Source organism: Falco biarmicus, chromosome 16 (genome assembly GCF_023638135.1).
Source record: "Falco biarmicus isolate bFalBia1 chromosome 16, bFalBia1.pri, whole genome shotgun sequence".
Taxonomy (NCBI): Eukaryota; Metazoa; Chordata; class Aves; order Falconiformes; family Falconidae; genus Falco; species Falco biarmicus.
The window spans coordinates 10,354,094-10,370,159 of record NC_079303.1 but is presented as its reverse complement, the minus strand read 5'-3'; the positions used below and the strand labels follow the sequence as shown (position 1 = coordinate 10,370,159).

Sequence of the window (16,066 nt, the reverse complement as noted above, 5' to 3'; positions counted from 1 at the left end):
AGTGAAGGGTTTGCTTGGTAAAGCAAGATATAAAAAGAAGACGGAATGAAAAAGTATCCCATGTTAATGAGCATGACATGTGTCAGCCTGTTGGCCAAGTTAGGGTGTTCATTTGCATGGGAAACATGTGTAGTGCAGGTGTATTCGTGGTGATGAAGTGGATGCTTTTTTAGGTTGTAACATACCGTCTTTTAATCTCCAACAAAGAAGAGTATTTTGAGAATTGCCACTGGAGGCAGATTTTTGCTTAAATTTAGATAAACGGTTAGATTGTTTCTGATAAATAGTTATTAAGGTCTGTTTTCAGTGGAAAGTATAGTCTTTTGACATTTGAATGGTATAAAGCATCTTCATTGGCTTATACCTTGTGGTGTACAACAAGTTGTAATTGTACTTCAGTCTACCTGGAGCTGGTCTTCCCTGTAGGTAAAGTTGTAAGTCTCATGAGGAGTGAGGGGCATTCTAGATGTTACTCTGTTAAGGCAGCAAATGCATGCTCTGCTTTTTTTTGGTTTTGTTTTGAAAACAAAGTAAGCTCAGGAGATTGACTGCATCTGTTTCTGCTGCATGAGACCTACCTTGCATGTAGGCACTCAAAATCTCATTTTTGTGTATGCATTGAAGCTACTGTCTTATTGTTCTGTCGGTAGCTTGATGCCTTCACTGAAGTTTCTAGATCGGAAATCATCAGCTGGTGCAAACCTCCCATTGTTGCTTTCAGCCAGCGTTATAAAGATTAGTCATCTTCCTCTTGGGTATCTTTCTAGAAAGGGCTGTGTATTCTGATCAAGCCTCTGCATAGCTCAAGCCTAGACTAGACTGTTCTGCTCCGTACTGTGTAGGGAAGAGCACATCCCTGTGCTAGTGCATAGAGTCGGCAGTACTCCTTAATTGGTGCCCACTCAATATATTAAGCGTTGACCGCACTTTAAATGTTGTCAGTTTCGAGAATTTTTGAACTGCGTTTTTAGAATGATAGGTTGTCCCTTGTTGAAGGCCTTTGGAGTCCGTGACCTGAAATTCCTTGTCAAGAACTGGGGGAATTAAGCGCATGAACCACGTAGTTGTTTGGGAGGGAGGTTTTGTATATTTGTGAGAATCCTGATGTTGGTCCTGGACCGTAACTGGTTAAATAACTGGCCTCATTTTTTGAGCAATTGAAAAGCAATTCAGGGACTGTTCAGCGTTTTGTTTGACAGATTCCCTCTTTCTGTTAGAACTACTCTTTAACTAGTCTCCTCCTCCCAAACTCAGGAGAGGGAAGGTTAACTTAACACCCTGCTTGTCCAGAGCCTGCGGTCATGGCAGGTGCCGAACTCTCCAGAGGAGGCTTCTGTGCCTGTACTCCTCACATCAGGCTCCAGCACAGTTTTCTTCCTCATCCCTGAGTCTGGAAGCACTCAGGCTTTCAGCGGCTGTTGGTACCATGTGTTTTAGAGCAAGCTTGTGACAGAATAGTGGGCGTGCACAGAAGACCGCTCTGTTCCTCTCTATACGAGCAGAGGGGGAGCAAATTCCTCCACTGTTCGTACAAGAGCATCAGAACAGCTCTGCTGGGTCAGATCAAAGGTTTGTCTTGCCCAGTGTCAAGTCTCAAAACAACAGCTGTAATCTGATGTGTAGGGAAGAGCAAGAACAAGGCCCGCAAACAGAGCAGGGCATTCCTGCTTATACTTTCCAGCTACTTTCAGCCCGAGGACTTGCGATGATGCTGTGTACTTCATCTTGGGTTTCTGCTCTGTGGACTGAAGTCAGCCCTTGAAACTGTCGGTTTTAGCATACGGGACCTTTTGACCAAGCTGGTACTTTGCTCACGGGCTATTCCTGCACGAAGAGCTTCCTTTTGTGCGTGGCTGTTAGTAGTTTCATGTGATGCTTCCCCATTTCCGTCTCAGAAGGGACATTCAGCTGTCATCCCTGGCTGCTTACTGCATGTCACTTGTGACTTTCCGCATCGCTTATCACAGCCGCCTCAGTAGTCGCCTTTCCTGACTGTACAGCCCTGCTGTAGCTTCCTCTGCGTGGCAGCTGCTCTGCACCTCTGGTTAGCATTGGAATTGTTCTCAACTTGTTCTAGTACATCCTCTTCTGAAATGAAGAGAACATTTTTACAGTGACACAAAGATGTTTGCTGTTTTGTTTTCTGTTTCGTTCAGGTATTTCCCAGCATTTAATTACTCTTGTGACCAGCACTGAGCCTTGAACTGTCTTCCTCATAGAAGTAACAGTTTAGTAGAAACCTGCTTTATTCTGCTTTCCCGATTTCCTAAAAGACAGCAAATTAAAGAGCAGTTCTTTACATGAAAAGAGTTAGTACATTCAACAGTTCAGATCCAGTGTTGCCCTCTCAGCCTCAGTGAATTTCTGTCCTAGACTTTTACAGGCTTTGGCCTTTAATGGGCATATTTTATTCCACTCCTACTCCTAAGAAATGTTTTGTTTGCTTCTTAAAGTGGAAATAGAACATGTCTGTAATGCTTGATCAAGAGGAATTTGCCTCTATTTCGTTCAGTCTCCTTGGCCGCATACCTATGTGAAGGCTGAAACGCTTGCTTTCTTTGGGGAAGGTGAATCCAGCAAACCCCGTTCATGCGAGTTGCTAGTTTTAGTACCTCAGCTTCCCATCATGGTTCCAGCTGGGTATAGGTATAGTCCAGTCAGTGTCTCGTAAGTCGTGTAAGTAGTGAGTGAGATGAAGCAGTTTTGGCGTTTTTCAGTAACTGAGGTGAAAAGGCAAAACTTTCACGTCTGTCAGCTTTGGTAGCTTTGATTCTCCGCCAAACAATGTTTCGGACTCTGAAGCTGCAGAAGTATCAGACCTGAGTGGAGGGCCTGTCCACAGGTGCGGTGAATCCATGGTCAGAAACATGTTCGCTTAAAAGACCAAACAATAAAAAAAAGGGATAGCTTGGGAACCAGACTTGTGTGGGCTAGGCTGATGCTGTTTGGATGAAAATATTATTACCTATTATATTAGATTACTGAAGAGTTGGTGTGTAAGATTCTACGAACACAGTGATAAAAAGGAATCTGAAAGGGGTGCTGTGCAGTGTGACTGCTCTTCAGTTTCCACACACGCAGCTGTAAGGGTTAAAATTGGACACAGCATTGGAAGTACAGGTTCACCAGTGAGGGGGAATGAAATTTCCCCAGTTTGCTGGCCACGCTCGTCCTGGTGTAGCCCAAGGTGTCATTAGCCTTACTGGGCACTGCAGCACCCCCAGGTCCTTTGCAGAACTGCTAGTTAGAGTGTCAAGACTTCTTTCACCACGTCGGCTAGTAACAGTTTCTTGATAATGGTTATCCCAATATGCATGTTACTTGTTTTTTCTTTATCAAACACTGCAATTTGGTTTTTACATCCCCCACCTGGTATTGCTCTTCATTATTCTCTTCTTTCTGCAAATTTCATTATTTAAAATTGTTTCTAGAGCAGTTGTTCGGTGGAATATCCAGTTTAGAATGCTTACTTGAGAAATCTTCCCTTCTCTCACTGCTTGATTAAGGCTGCTCACTAATTTTCCTGGAAATTTATTATTATGTAAATGTCACCAGGAATAAAGAGGTCATCATCACTCGTGAGACTTGGATTCTAGCTGGTGTAGGTAGTGACCTACAGCCTGCCTGCCGCCTTTGTTTTTGTGCCTGGGAAGGAGTTGTGGTTCAGACATCAGACAAAAGGCACTGCTAGCCACGTGTTTTTCACGTGGCCTTGTTAATAGTACTGAAGCAGTACATCCAGACAGCGCATTTCAAAGATGGAAAAAAGAGTCAAGTGGGTATCCAGCAAGTGCAGGAGGTGTGTTGGAGGGAACTAGTTCTCCCTGGAGTACTCCATTACTGTATTTGCACAGGTCTTTTTGAATGATATTATACAACTTTGTCAAGTTTCAAAACTAGGTTTTAGGTCACGAATGGCTTGCAACTTTTTTCTACAGTAAATCAGGCATATATTTTTAGTTTTCGTTTTAGGAATGTGTAAGGCATTTTGGTAAGGTGACGGTAAGGTCTAGGTCACAGACTCGTCAGACTGAAGTCCCTTCCTTCAAACTGTCCTCTTCCCCCTGGAGAAGGAAAAGAGAGGTGGGTTACTCAACTGGCTCTCAACCTTATCCTCGTGGCAGCTCAAGCATCAAAGCGTTTCACAGATGGGCCAGGTCCTGCCTTTTGAGAAGGGAGAACCATGGCCACCATCTCCTGTGCTCCCAGAGCTTCCCAAAAGCCACCCAGATGGTTTCTGGCAGCAAGTGCCACCTTGTCTCCGGTTTTCAACCACTGCCTGACACGCGCTTCCCCCTGCCCTCCACCAGCACCAAGGGGAGGGATGGCTGCGGCCACCACAAGTACCGTTTCCTGAAGCTGTTCTTTACACTTCTTCAGTCTCCCTTTGGCCAGTTGGTCCTGGGTAACCTTCAGTCGCTCCTGTAGTTCGCTTGCTGCCTGGCCCCGGTTCTTTCTTTTTTTTTTTTTTCCTAGTTTTTCCTACATGGGAGTCAAAAGAAGGCGTCTGCCTGAGTCTCCCTTGGCCGTCTGGCGACACTCCCCCCTCCAAAACATCTCGGGTCACCTCAGGTCTCCACTGAGCTGCCTCGGCGGCCACAAGCCAGCGATGCGCCACTGCTCCAGCGGCGTGCTCAGAGGCTCTACCTGGGAGGTGTCCTTTAAACACCCCTAAAAACCCCAAATCCAGCCACACCCCGGTGACAATAACAAAGCCACAAGCTCTACCTCCTGCACCAAGGGCTTCAGAGTCGAGAGGGAGCACCCACGTCCTCGTGAGCACCCGCTGGCAGGGGCCACTGGGTTTCCTCTCTCACCTGAGGCTACCACCCAGCACGGTGCACCACCTAGGCTTCCCCCCCCACCCTCACACCCGGCGGGAGCAGGTTTGCAGGCGCTTGCCTGACCTGCAGCTGCTCCATCTGCCTCTCCAAGGCCGCCACTTTCATCTTCCAGCTCTTCCTCAGCTGCTCCTCTTGCCGCAGCACCTCTGACTTCTCAGACAGCTCGTTCATCAGCTTGCCGCACCACTTCTGTAACCTGGCCACCTCAGCGTTTTGCCTGCACCAACAGAAGCAGCGTTATTCCAGCCCGCAGGCCAGTCAAGCATCCCTGGTGTTACCCGGGGGGAACACATCCTCCTGGTGGGCCTGGTAACAGGGCTTGAAACATCTCAGCGGTTGTGTTGGCCTGTTTCTCGGACACGCCTGGTCCTTCAGGGATGGGGTGGAAGGAGCCGATACATCCAATTTCAAAAGCTCCGTTTCCATCCATACTAATGAAGGTATTCCAGCATGCTAGTAATCAATCAAATGTACTTGGTAGTAACATTAGAAGAGGCAATCGGGTCACCAAGCAGGTAAGCCCTGCCTTAGCTTAGGCATTTGGATGGTTTTCTCTGACGTGTGTCAGAGCAGACATCTGGCTACATGCCAAATAGCAATGCAGAAATACCGGGGAGAACGTTTTCACTACATCCGTGCTCAGACTGTTCCCCTTTTCGCTGCAGGCTCTCTCAGGAGCGCACCTCTCCTTTCTAGGGCTACCCTGGGTATGGCGGGTGAGGAAGCTACACGCAGGCAGGCTCCAATGGCTGACTCGGCTCCCGCTGGCTCTGGAGAGGTGGGTGAAAGAATCAGAGTGAGCATCTGGGCTGTAGAGACCAGAAAGGCTTTGCTGCTCCAAGGAATCAACAATGGATTCTTTTTTTGGAGATCAGGGAGCCCAACCCAAGCCGTCTGATGTGGAGAAAAGCTGAATTTCTTCAGGATTTCTTTCTTTCTTTTTTTTTTTTTTTTTTTAACTTCCACCTGTGCAGCACAGCCTCCCTGGCTAGTTGCAGTCCACTGGCCAGCTGTCGTGTGAAGGCTGGCACTGCTGCACAACGATCCTGTCTGTCTTGCAGGCTGCAAGATTTTGGCCCAGTGCAGCAGGAGGAACTGAAGGGGGTCGGCGCTCTCTGGCTACAAGCCAGGCCGACTGAGCATGAAATCTCTGAATGCTGCAGCAAGATGTTTACTCCTTGGTTAACGGTGTCTGACAGGCTGAACAGAACTTTGCTTCTCCACGTGGAGATGCAATGCCTTTTGAAATGAGTAATGACAACCACATCTCTAGATCAAGCGCATTGTTAATTCCTACTGTTGCACAGGGTGTTTGAGATCGTGTCTTTCAACAGACACAGGCTTGAACGTCCTCTGCCACAGCAGCAGCTCTAGAAGGAAGCTAATGGTTTCTAGCCTGTATGGTGCAGATGTGCTGCTCTGCATGGCACAGCTGTGGTGTCACAGACACTGCAAAACCTGCTCTTGTCCTGCGCACAGTTCTAGTGCCTCTAAAATTCAGTCAGACGGTGTAAGTTTTAGCCAGAGCTCACTTGAGCTGCATCACAGGGCATTTCACTTGTGAAGTTCTCATCTCTCACTAGTATCTCAAAAAACCCAGCCATCCACAACCAAAAACCAATCCAGCATCCAGCTGCTCTGGGAGGTGGCGGGAGCAGCTGACGGGGCTGGAGAGCATTTGCCAGCAGTCAGTGATGCCCTTGCCCTAAGCTGGAGTGGCGAATTTTGATCTAAGTCTGACGCGGTGGCACTGTGAGGTCAGCAGCTCTGCTGGTAGCAGCGCATTGTTGGGGTTGCCAGGTGAGGAATGCAGGGCGCTCAGCTCCGCCCCGGTCAGCTCCGGGGCACATTGGTCTGGCCCTAAAGCCAGCAGAAGGACGTGGGTACATGTTCTCTGGACCCTCGTTTCTGTTTCCTGCCAGGAAGAGGAAATCCATCCCTTTTCACCCTGCAGGTTAGGAGTAATCCCTCTGTCCCGATGGGGACCATCCCAAAGTGATGCTGCGTTGTCAGGAGGGAGGGGGCTGGCACCAGCTGTGCTGGGATGGAGCCGGCTGAGGCCGCTGAAATCCCAAACGACTGGGCCGGGCCGGGATAGCGATGCCTGTAGTATCAGCTGGGATCTCGCGCGGTGCCCTGGTGTAGAAAGTTGGTCCTGCCGGGGGGAGGCTGGTTCCAGCTGGCGTTGGCAGCCTGCCCGCCTGCCGGCTCTCTGCTGCTTTGTCTGGGATGCTTGGCGAGGCGGGCAGGGAGAGCTGGGCTGCTGGTTGAAACGGCCCTCAACAACCCCCCTGGGGGTTGGAGGCGACGTTTTCATTGCCCTGTCACCCCCTCGCTGCACCAGTGCGGATTCGGCTGGGAGTGAGTTCGCCGCTGTCGGCTGTGAGAAAGGGAAAGGCTCTGAGGTCTCTCCCTGTGAGCACTGAGGTTTTGAAAAGATGCTGATCTCCTTAGTTTTATTCTTATTTTTGCCTCCTCCCTTTCCAGCCACTCCCTCCGTCCCCAGCCCACAACCTCTTAAAGAGGAAATTCAATGATGTTTACAGTTAAGCGTGGGGATGGGAACTTCTGATAGCTGAGGGCTTGATGCATTGATCACGAGAAAGCGAGAAAGCGCAGCCTGGCACCTCCTGGGGAGTGCCCCTGCGCAGATGAACTGCCTGGCTGCAGCATCGGAGGGGTTGTGAGCCACGTGGAGGTGGTGCCCATGGGGGAAACGCACGAGTGGGACAGCGGGGAAGAGCCTGGCTTCCAGACTCGGGACGGGGTTCGGTTAGCGATTAAGAAGAGTGGAGGCAGCAGCATCTTCCTCCGCGGGGGCTGCACCCTGCCTGCCAGGTCTCAGACCAGGCAGTACAGTCTCCCTTGCGGCTCCGTGTGTTATGGGTGGAGAACCTGAGCGTGGAGAGGAGGGTGGGAACGGATGCCCGCCAGTTAACAGCAGAGGTGGAAAGAGAAGCACCACATCCAGTGCTCCCTTTGCAAGTTTCGTTTCTTCCTGTGGGCATCTGCTGGGGAGATGAGATGGTTAATGACCATGCTTTTGCTTTTTTTTGGCTTGAACTTGGGCCTTTTCCTGGTGTTTGCGTTGCAAGGAGATGGTAGCGTCTTGGTTCTCTGTGTGGCGTCTGTAGCATCATTGCTGGGGTGGTTCTCGTCACTGGAGGCTGGGAGCAGCGACCCAGTGGGATGTGGTCACTGCGTGTCCTCCCTGCCAGGCTGGGCAGAGGCCAGCAGTGCCGCAGGGTGCGGCTGGCAAAGGGAGGCGGCCAGGGCTGCTGCAAAGCTGGGGAAAGCTCTCCCGTGCATGCTTTCCCCTTCCAGGGGGGTGTTCTATTCCAGAGCTGAGACCCTGGATGCACTTCCACCTGCGCCTGGGCGCAGAGATAAGGCCAGGTGGCCCAGGGAGAGCCCAGGTCTTGGCCAAACTGCACCAGGCAGTCTGGAAACGGGCTCTCTTACTGCCGCAGGGCTGCAGGGATTGCCCAGGGTCGTGCAAAAGCGTCCCATTGGACAAGGCATGGGCACTTTGCTCGTGGCTGTCTCTGATTGCATCCCTGGTTTTTTCTTCCCCCTCTTTGGTTCTTCTGGAGCTTGCTGCAGCCAGCGCAAGCAGCCCCTGCGGTGTGGCTGGAGCACCGTGCGCAGGCAGCGCAGCGGAGGAGCGCAAACCTGGGAGGGGGCGGGGGGTGTCAGCAGGTTGCCCACACAACACAGATGGACATGGGAAACTCGCTGCTCACAGAGAGGCTGTTGCGCCTCTTTGTTTTCCCCACTAACTGTTGTTGTGGTGTCTTGCAGGCACAGAAGAATAAGGCAGGATGGATGTCTATGACCCTCAGATGCCGAATGTCGTGCTCTTTGGAGGTCTGATGGTGGTATCAGCCATCGGGATCTTCCTGGTGTTCACCTTCATGGAGAAGGTCCTCCGTCCTTCTGAGGAAGCCTTGGCCAAGCAAGGCAAAGGGCTTAAGAAGACTCAGCAGAAGGAAAAAGAGAAAAAGAAGAAAGAGGAAGCTGTTGAGAAAAAAGGAAAAGGAAAGAAAAATCAAGAGAAACCTAATGGACAGGTCCCAGAGGCGCACCAAAGTGCTCCAGTGGTCAGCTCTGTCACCATAAAGAAAAGCAATGTGCTTCCAGCCCATGAGGAGCAGAAGCATAATGGACCTGTCAAGAAGGTGGCTGCATCCAAGAAGAAGAGCGAGCCAGGTAAGGCCAAGTTCCTCTGCATATATCCCCGTCGGGTAAGCCGGCAGAGGGATCGGAGAAGGGCTGGAGTCATCTCGTTCCCTTAGCAAAGAGCTGGAACGAACCTGCCTGGTGAAAGGCAGGAGACGACCTTGCTGCTCTGCATCACTGGCACCGCTGCGTGGAGCGACAGTCCCCCAGCGAGGCTGTGTCACAATGGAGTCCAGCTTCTGATGCCCACCACGTCTCTGCTCCCTGGCTTTAGCAAAGCGTGCCCAGCTCCGTCTGGAATCGATCAGTGTGATGGAGGGCGGTGGCAGGGCGGCAGGAGCAGTAGCAGAGCCAGGCAGAGGTGGCAGCTGGCTCAGGGAACGCTTGTCTGTGGTGAGCGCCGTCCCCAGCGCTCGTCACATTGCTTTCAGTTAGAGAGGTATCAAACTTGGCTGTGGACATCTGGGCGGTTGCTGGCGTGAAATGGCAGTTATGGGGTTGAAGTCAACTGAGGCGATGCTACTCAGCCCTGCCGTTGGCTCGAGCGCTCCCAACCCCTCCTCTCTCCTCCCCAGCACCTGCGGACTCGGATGGGCCCCTCCACCTGCCCTACAAGACGCTCGTGTCCACGGTCAGCAGCACGGCGTTCGGCGAGGGGGAGGCCCAGCGGCTCATCGAGATCCTGACGGAGAAAGCGGGCATCGTCCAGGACTCCTGGCACGCGGTAGGGCTGCCAGCAGCGCCGCGTCCACCAGGGCTGGGCCAAGCCTCCGGGGGTGCGGAGGGGTGAAGGCAGCCCGTTTTCGGGCAGGCTGTCCCCCGAGGGGCAGCCTTAGAGACAGGAGCTGAATTTTCCCTGGGGCAGAGGGCAGGACCCTGTGCGTGTGGGGTGGAGGGGTTGGATGCGGAGGTGGTGGTCCCCGCTGATGTGCCACCCTGCGCCGGCAGGCCAAGCAGAAGGGTGACCCTGTCACTGTCCTGAAACGCCAGCTGGAGGAGAAGGAGAAGCAGCTCGCCACCAAGCAGGAGGCTGCAGCCGCTGCCAGAAACAAGGTGGAGGAGCTGAGCCAGGTAAGTGCCGCGCAGCCCTCCCGGCACCCCTGGCACGGGCTCTGCGCCTCACGGCTCGCCGTGTGCCTCCCTCTCCCCGCGTCTTACCCGCCCTTGGAGGTGAAGCCCAGGGGTTCTCTGGGCCCTTCATCCATTTGCTGTTTTCTCCCCAAAAGGGGAGGAGATGCCCACCTGAGCTCCTCTCCTGGGCCTGATCCAGCCCGGGGAGGCACGTGCCCTGTTGGGCAGCCGCAGCTGGAGGGGGCTAAAGCCGTGCCCGTAAGAGACTGCAGCTTTCTGCTGCTTTCCGGAGGACAGTAAAGCCCTTCTCATCTCTTGGCAGAGCCCCTGCGCTGAGAAGGTGTTGATCAGTCCCTTTTTAAGGAGCCTGGTGCTCTTTACAGCCCCCTTGCCTGGCTCAGCCCCTTGCCTCCACCTCTCGTTGGGTGTTGAAGTCAGAAGGGACCCCCGGCGCGTCGTGCTCAGCACCTCCTGCCCCGCAGCCGCCAGGACGCTGCTGCAGCAGGTCCATCTGCCTGCAGGCAGGAGAGGAGAGGGCGAAGCCACCCTGTGCACTGAGTGCTGTGCTAAGCCCCGGCCTGTGCAGGCAGCCCAGGGCAGCGGCACGGCATCACCCAGCCGGCCAAGAGAGCACCCCTGCCTTGGCAGGGGGCGGAGGGGGGGTGTGTTTGGTTTGTGGGGGTGTTTTCTTTTTTTTGTTTTCCTGCTTTGCCCCAAACTTGATGTGATGATATTGATCCTGGGGCCGGGGAGGGGAATAAAATTCCAGGCTGTCACTCCTGTCTCTTAGCTGGCCCAGTGTGGAACAACAGTGGCATCCAGTGGCCACTGAGCCCAAAGCTTAATGCAGGAGGAAATGTAAGTGCGGAAGGGTGTAGCTGGGCCTGGGGGCAGCGCCGAAAAGGTTACACTTCTTAAAGTCTTCTGAGCCAGGAGGCCACTTGTTTCCAGTCCCCTTAAAGCAGGGGAGTTCCTGCGCTGAAACTGACCGGGTGGCTTCTCTCCTCGAAGGAGCTGGCGGCCGAGCGGGCCAAGGCGACGGCCGTGGAGGGCAAGCTGAAGGAGCAGCTGCTGGCCCGCGAGCAGGAGATGGCAGCGGTGCAGGCACGCGTGCAGGCCAGCTACCAGGACCATGTCAGCGAAACGCAGCAGCTGCAGGGCAAGGTGAGCCCCACGCGGTGCTCTGCAGCTTCCTCCGCTGGCTGCCGGCTGGCCCTCGGTGGCAGCTGCCTGGTCTTTTGGAGAAGACCGAGGTGGGCGAGGGGGCCAGAGCCTCGGGGAGGGGCGAGAGCCCCGCAGTGCTCCTGAGCCGTGGTGCTCACGCTAGAAGAGGGATGTGGGAGCATCCTCACGGGATGCAGCAGCCGCAGGGGCTGTCAGCAGCAGCAGACACCTCGCTGTGGCTTCCTTGCCAGTCCCTCTTGCCCATGGAGTGGGCTCCTCAGGGGAGAGCTGAGGGGCTGGCAGCAGCGGCATCAACCCCTGTTGGTCTCTCCCTAGATCCGCACCCTGCAGGAGCAGCTGGAGAATGGCCCCGACACGCAGCTGGCTCGCCTGCAGCAGGAGAACTCCATCCTGAGCGATGCCTTCTGCCAGATCAGAAGTCAGATGGAGAGCAAGTAAGACTAGGGGTGGGGGTGGGGGCAGAGCCTGGGGCCGCCCTCTGGCAAGCCCTGGGGGGGGCTGTCCATCATGATTGGCCACCCCCTTTCTGGAGGGTGCTTCTACAGACGCCCCAGCTAGCTGGAGGTAGAGGAGGGAGTGAGGAAGAGATTGCCAAATGGCTTCTGTGGGCCTGGCAGGGGAAACAAGGATGCTTTTCCCAAGTGGAAGGGCAGGGGAAGCCCTCTCTGCTTTGGAGTCACCTGTGCTGATGCTAGCGGAGGGGGCAGAGGGGACCAGAAGGCACTGCAGCATTTCTCCACACTTCGGAGAGCTTGTGCTCACCAACTTCAGAAGAAATGTCGCTGGCTCTTTGATGGGAGCTGTACTGCAGAGAAGCGAGACCTGCCTGGTGCATACAGAACAACCAGGAGCTAGGGAGAAGAATTTGGCGCTCCTTTTTGTAGAAAGTCTGAAATGGCTGGTGATTAACAGTGGTCAGTTAATTACAGAGCAGACGCCAGCTGCTTAGAGTGCTTTCTCCTGTGTCTGGGAACACAGATCCTTGCGTCTTCTACTTCATGAGAAAGAAATGTCTCCTGTGATGGAAACGGAGCTTTTGAAATTGATGTGTCAGCTCCTTCCACCCCATCCCTGAAGGACCAGGCGTGTCCGAGAAACAGGCCAACACAACCGTTGAGATGTTTCAAGCCCTGTTACCAGGCCCACAGGAGGATGTGTTCCCCCTGGGTAACGCCAGGGATGCTTGACTGGCCTGCGGGCTGGAATAACGCTGCTTCTGTTGGTGCAGGCAAAACGCTGAGGTGGCCAGGTTACAGGAGTGGTGCGGCAAGCTGATGAACGAGCTGTCTGAGAAGTCAGAGGTGCTGCGGCAAGAGGAGCAGCTGAGGAAGAGCTGGAAGATGAAAGTGGCGGCCTTGGAGAGGCAGATGGAGCAGCTGCAGGTCAGGCAAGCGCCTGCAAACCTGCTCCCGCCGGGTGTGAGGGTGGGGGGGGAAGCCTAGGTGGTGCACCGTGCTGGGTGGTAGCCTCAGGTGAGAGAGGAAACCCAGTGGCCCCTGCCAGCGGGTGCTCACGAGGACGTGGGTGCTCCCTCTCGACTCTGAAGCCCTTGGTGCAGGAGGTAGAGCTTGTGGCTTTGTTATTGTCACCGGGGTGTGGCTGGATTTGGGGGTTTAGGGGTGTTTAAAGGACACCTCCCAGGTAGAGCCTCTGAGCACGCCGCTGGAGCAGTGGCGCATCGCTGGCTTGTGGCCGCCGAGGCAGCTCAGTGGAGACCTGAGGTGACCCGAGATGTTTTGGAGGGGGGAGTGTCGCCAGACGGCCAAGGGAGACTCAGGCAGATGCCTTCTTTTGACTCCCATGTAGGAAAAACTAGGAAAAAAAAAAAAAAAGAAAGAACCGGGGCCAGGCAGCAAGCGAACTACAGGAGCGACTGAAGGTTACCCAGGACCAACTGGCCAAAGGGAGACTGAAGAAGTGTAAAGAACAGCTTCAGGAAACGGTACTTGTGGTGGCCGCAGCCATCCCTCCCCTTGGTGCTGGTGGAGGGCAGGGGGAAGCGCGTGTCAGGCAGTGGTTGAAAACCGGAGACAAGGTGGCACTTGCTGCCAGAAACCATCTGGGTGGCTTTTGGGAAGCTCTGGGAGCACAGGAGATGGTGGCCATGGTTCTCCCTTCTCAAAAGGCAGGACCTGGCCCATCTGTGAAACGCTTTGATGCTTGAGCTGCCACGAGGATAAGGTTGAGAGCCAGTTGAGTAACCCACCTCTCTTTTCCTTCTCCAGGGGGAAGAGGACAGTTTGAAGGAAGGGACTTCAGTCTGACGAGTCTGTGACCTAGACCTTACCGTCACCTTACCAAAATGCCTTACACATTCCTAAAACGAAAACTAAAAATATATGCCTGATTTACTGTAGAAAAAAGTTGCAAGCCATTCGTGACCTAAAACCTAGTTTTGAAACTTAAAAAAAACCCCAAACACAAAAACCCAACCAGTAAACACTGCAGGCATATGTTTGTAAGAAAATCTTCATACTGTTTTGTACAACTACCGTTTGTTCCCAAGGGCACCGCACCGACCACATCGGGGCAGGCAGAACCCACAAATCTGTGAAAAGGGAAGACTCTGTTTGTACGTCAACTGGTGATTTTTTTTTTCCTTTCTTTTTTACTTTTTTTGTTTTGGTTTGGGTTTTTTTGTTTGTTGGAGTGGAAGAAGTGTGAAAGTGAGACCCAGCATGGAAGGAAGCCTCTCTTTGATGGGTGGCTCTTGGCGCGTATCCTTTTGTGTATTTCTGGGTGTCGATGCATTTACAATGATGTAGTGAAAAGAGCTTATTCTTGCTTCATTTTCCGGGTTATTATTTACTAATTTTTTATTAAGTTTGCAAGCCAGCCAGGTGTTTGGGGTCACTGAAGAAGGACCCTGCTGTGGCCGGGAGCAGATCCTTTACTCCCCCGCCTTGCTTGCTGTGCTGCAAACAGCCATCCCCTCTGTTTTTTCTCCAAGATACGCAAAGGAGAGAAGCCTTCCCTTCCAGCCACGAGTGTTCTCACACTGGCGGTGCACCCCGAGGTCCCCTGCCACGGGGTCAGGCTGAGCGTGGGGACAGGGCAGAGCAGCGTGAGCGTGGGGACAGGGCGCAGCAGCACAGCCTCGCCAGCCCAGCGCAGGCTGCTCCTGCTCTCTTAAGCCTCAGCGCACCCCAGAAATTCTGTCCCTGCGGGTGCTGCGTGGTGGTGGTCCTTGGGCACTGCCAGGCTCTTCAGCCTTCTCTCTCCCCTTCTTGTGGCTTTCCTGTTGAAACTCCACACAAACCCACCCTTTTTCCCCCGAGTTTTCTTCTTTTTAAATAATTTTTCTTTTTTTATTTCAAGTTGGTTTATTGGGAAATGGCAGAGACCACGTCACAGCTTGGTGCCTGCCTCCTCACAATAAAGCTGCTGAGCCCGGCGCTGACATCAGTGGGATTTGAGGAGCTGGTGGGGGGAAAAGGCCCCCAGAGTACTTGGTACCTCTGGGGGGTGTGAAGAACCAAGGCCAGGAAGGGGGATGATGGCCAGACCCGCCTCCCTTTTGTTCCCAGAGAAGTCTGCGTGTGCTCAGCCTCTATATTAGACACACCAGAGATTCCACGCAGGCAGGACTGGGTAGACACGTGTCCTGTCCCCCCAGCACTGCAGCTTTGGGGGTCACGATGGAGAAGGGATGTGCAAATCACACTTGGGCTCTGGGGTATGTGCGTGACCTGTCTCTGATCAGGCAAGAAAAAGGGGTCCTGCTGAATTCTGGCTGAGGGAAGGGCAAGCTGAGAGCCCACCCCCCACCCCCACCCCCACTGCCTGGTGATTAACAGTGGTCAATTAATTACAGAGCAGACTCCAGCTCCTTAGAGTGCTTTCTCCTGTGTCTGGGAACACAGATCCTTGCGTCTTCTACTTCATGAGAAAGGAATGTCTCCTGTTGTTGTGTTGTGTGTTTTTTTAAGGAGAATACTAGTGTTCTAATGAACTAATAAAGCACGAAGTCCAAGCAAATGGGCCAGAGGACCTGCCCCGAGCTTGCACTGCTGAGAAGCCAGGAGGCTCCCTGGTCGTAGCTTTTGAAGCAAGTCCCGTGTAGATGTCATGCAGTGCCACAACTCTACAGGCATTCCATGTTTTAATAGATCAGTTATGTAAAGCAACCATTCTAGGCAAGGGTTTCACTAACTGCAGGGAAGCTGTTGGTAGAATAAAGCACATTTTGGAGATGTAGCTCGTATGTACAAATGACCCTCAACAAATCAAATCTAAGGATTTCTCTTGGTTTATTAATATTTGCATTGGTTGTCCAGCAGCCCAATACTGTCCCCAATGGATTAACGCTAAAGGTCTCCAAAAATGTTGGTCCAACGCTGCAAAGTGTCAATGTGTCATGGGATGAAAGGGGGGTGGGGGTGGGGTGGGGGTGTGAGAACAAACTGGTTCCTGTTCTTAATTTTCCGAGTTGTAAAAAGCAAAATTCAGTCAGTCTTTTTGAGGCTGCTGGTCAAATGGCCAAACTCAGAAACAGTTTCCCCTGTAACCACTTTATACAGAACTGAAAACCTGTAGTGAAAGTTAGGCTAAAACAACCTGTTGGCACAAAAACTGGGTTACATTCTTAGTGCTAGCAGTTGCAGAGCAGTACTAATAAAGGCCAATCCTGAAGTGAAACAGACATAAAATAGACACATTTTTCTGGAGAAATAGTCCTAATCCACTCTTGTAAACTCACGGTGCAGTAATAATATTTAAAGGTTCACTTGTTCTAGAGGTTCAGTGTTCTTGTTATGAAGTGCCTTGAGTTCTCCTTCAGCCTGAGG

General features: G+C 52.8%; 1 protein-coding gene across 1 annotated transcript; it reads left to right on the top strand.

Moving 5' to 3' along the window:
- The first annotated feature begins 7,909 nt into the window (after nucleotides 1-7,909).
- On the top strand, nucleotides 7,910-13,848 carry LOC130159854 (ribosome-binding protein 1-like). The gene is made up of 8 exons (XM_056361886.1): nucleotides 7,910-9,053; nucleotides 9,599-9,747; nucleotides 9,972-10,094; nucleotides 11,106-11,258; nucleotides 11,595-11,713; nucleotides 12,508-12,661; nucleotides 13,086-13,221; nucleotides 13,505-13,848. Exons 1-7 carry the CDS (start codon nucleotides 8,666-8,668, stop codon nucleotides 13,200-13,202), a joined length of 1,203 nt encoding a protein of 400 aa, XP_056217861.1. The 5' UTR covers nucleotides 7,910-8,665; the 3' UTR covers nucleotides 13,203-13,221; nucleotides 13,505-13,848.
- The last annotated feature ends 2,218 nt before the right edge of the window (nucleotides 13,849-16,066 follow it).

Coding starts and splice junctions, on each gene's coding strand:
- LOC130159854 (XM_056361886.1), top strand. CDS start 8,666: ATGGATGTCTATGACCCTCAGATGCCGAATGTCGTGCTCTTTGGAGGT. Junction 10,095..11,105: donor AGGTGGAGGAGCTGAGCCAG/GTAAGTGCCGCG, acceptor CTCTCCTCGAAG/GAGCTGGCGGCCGAGCGGGC. Junction 11,259..11,594: donor CGCAGCAGCTGCAGGGCAAG/GTGAGCCCCACG, acceptor GTCTCTCCCTAG/ATCCGCACCCTGCAGGAGCA.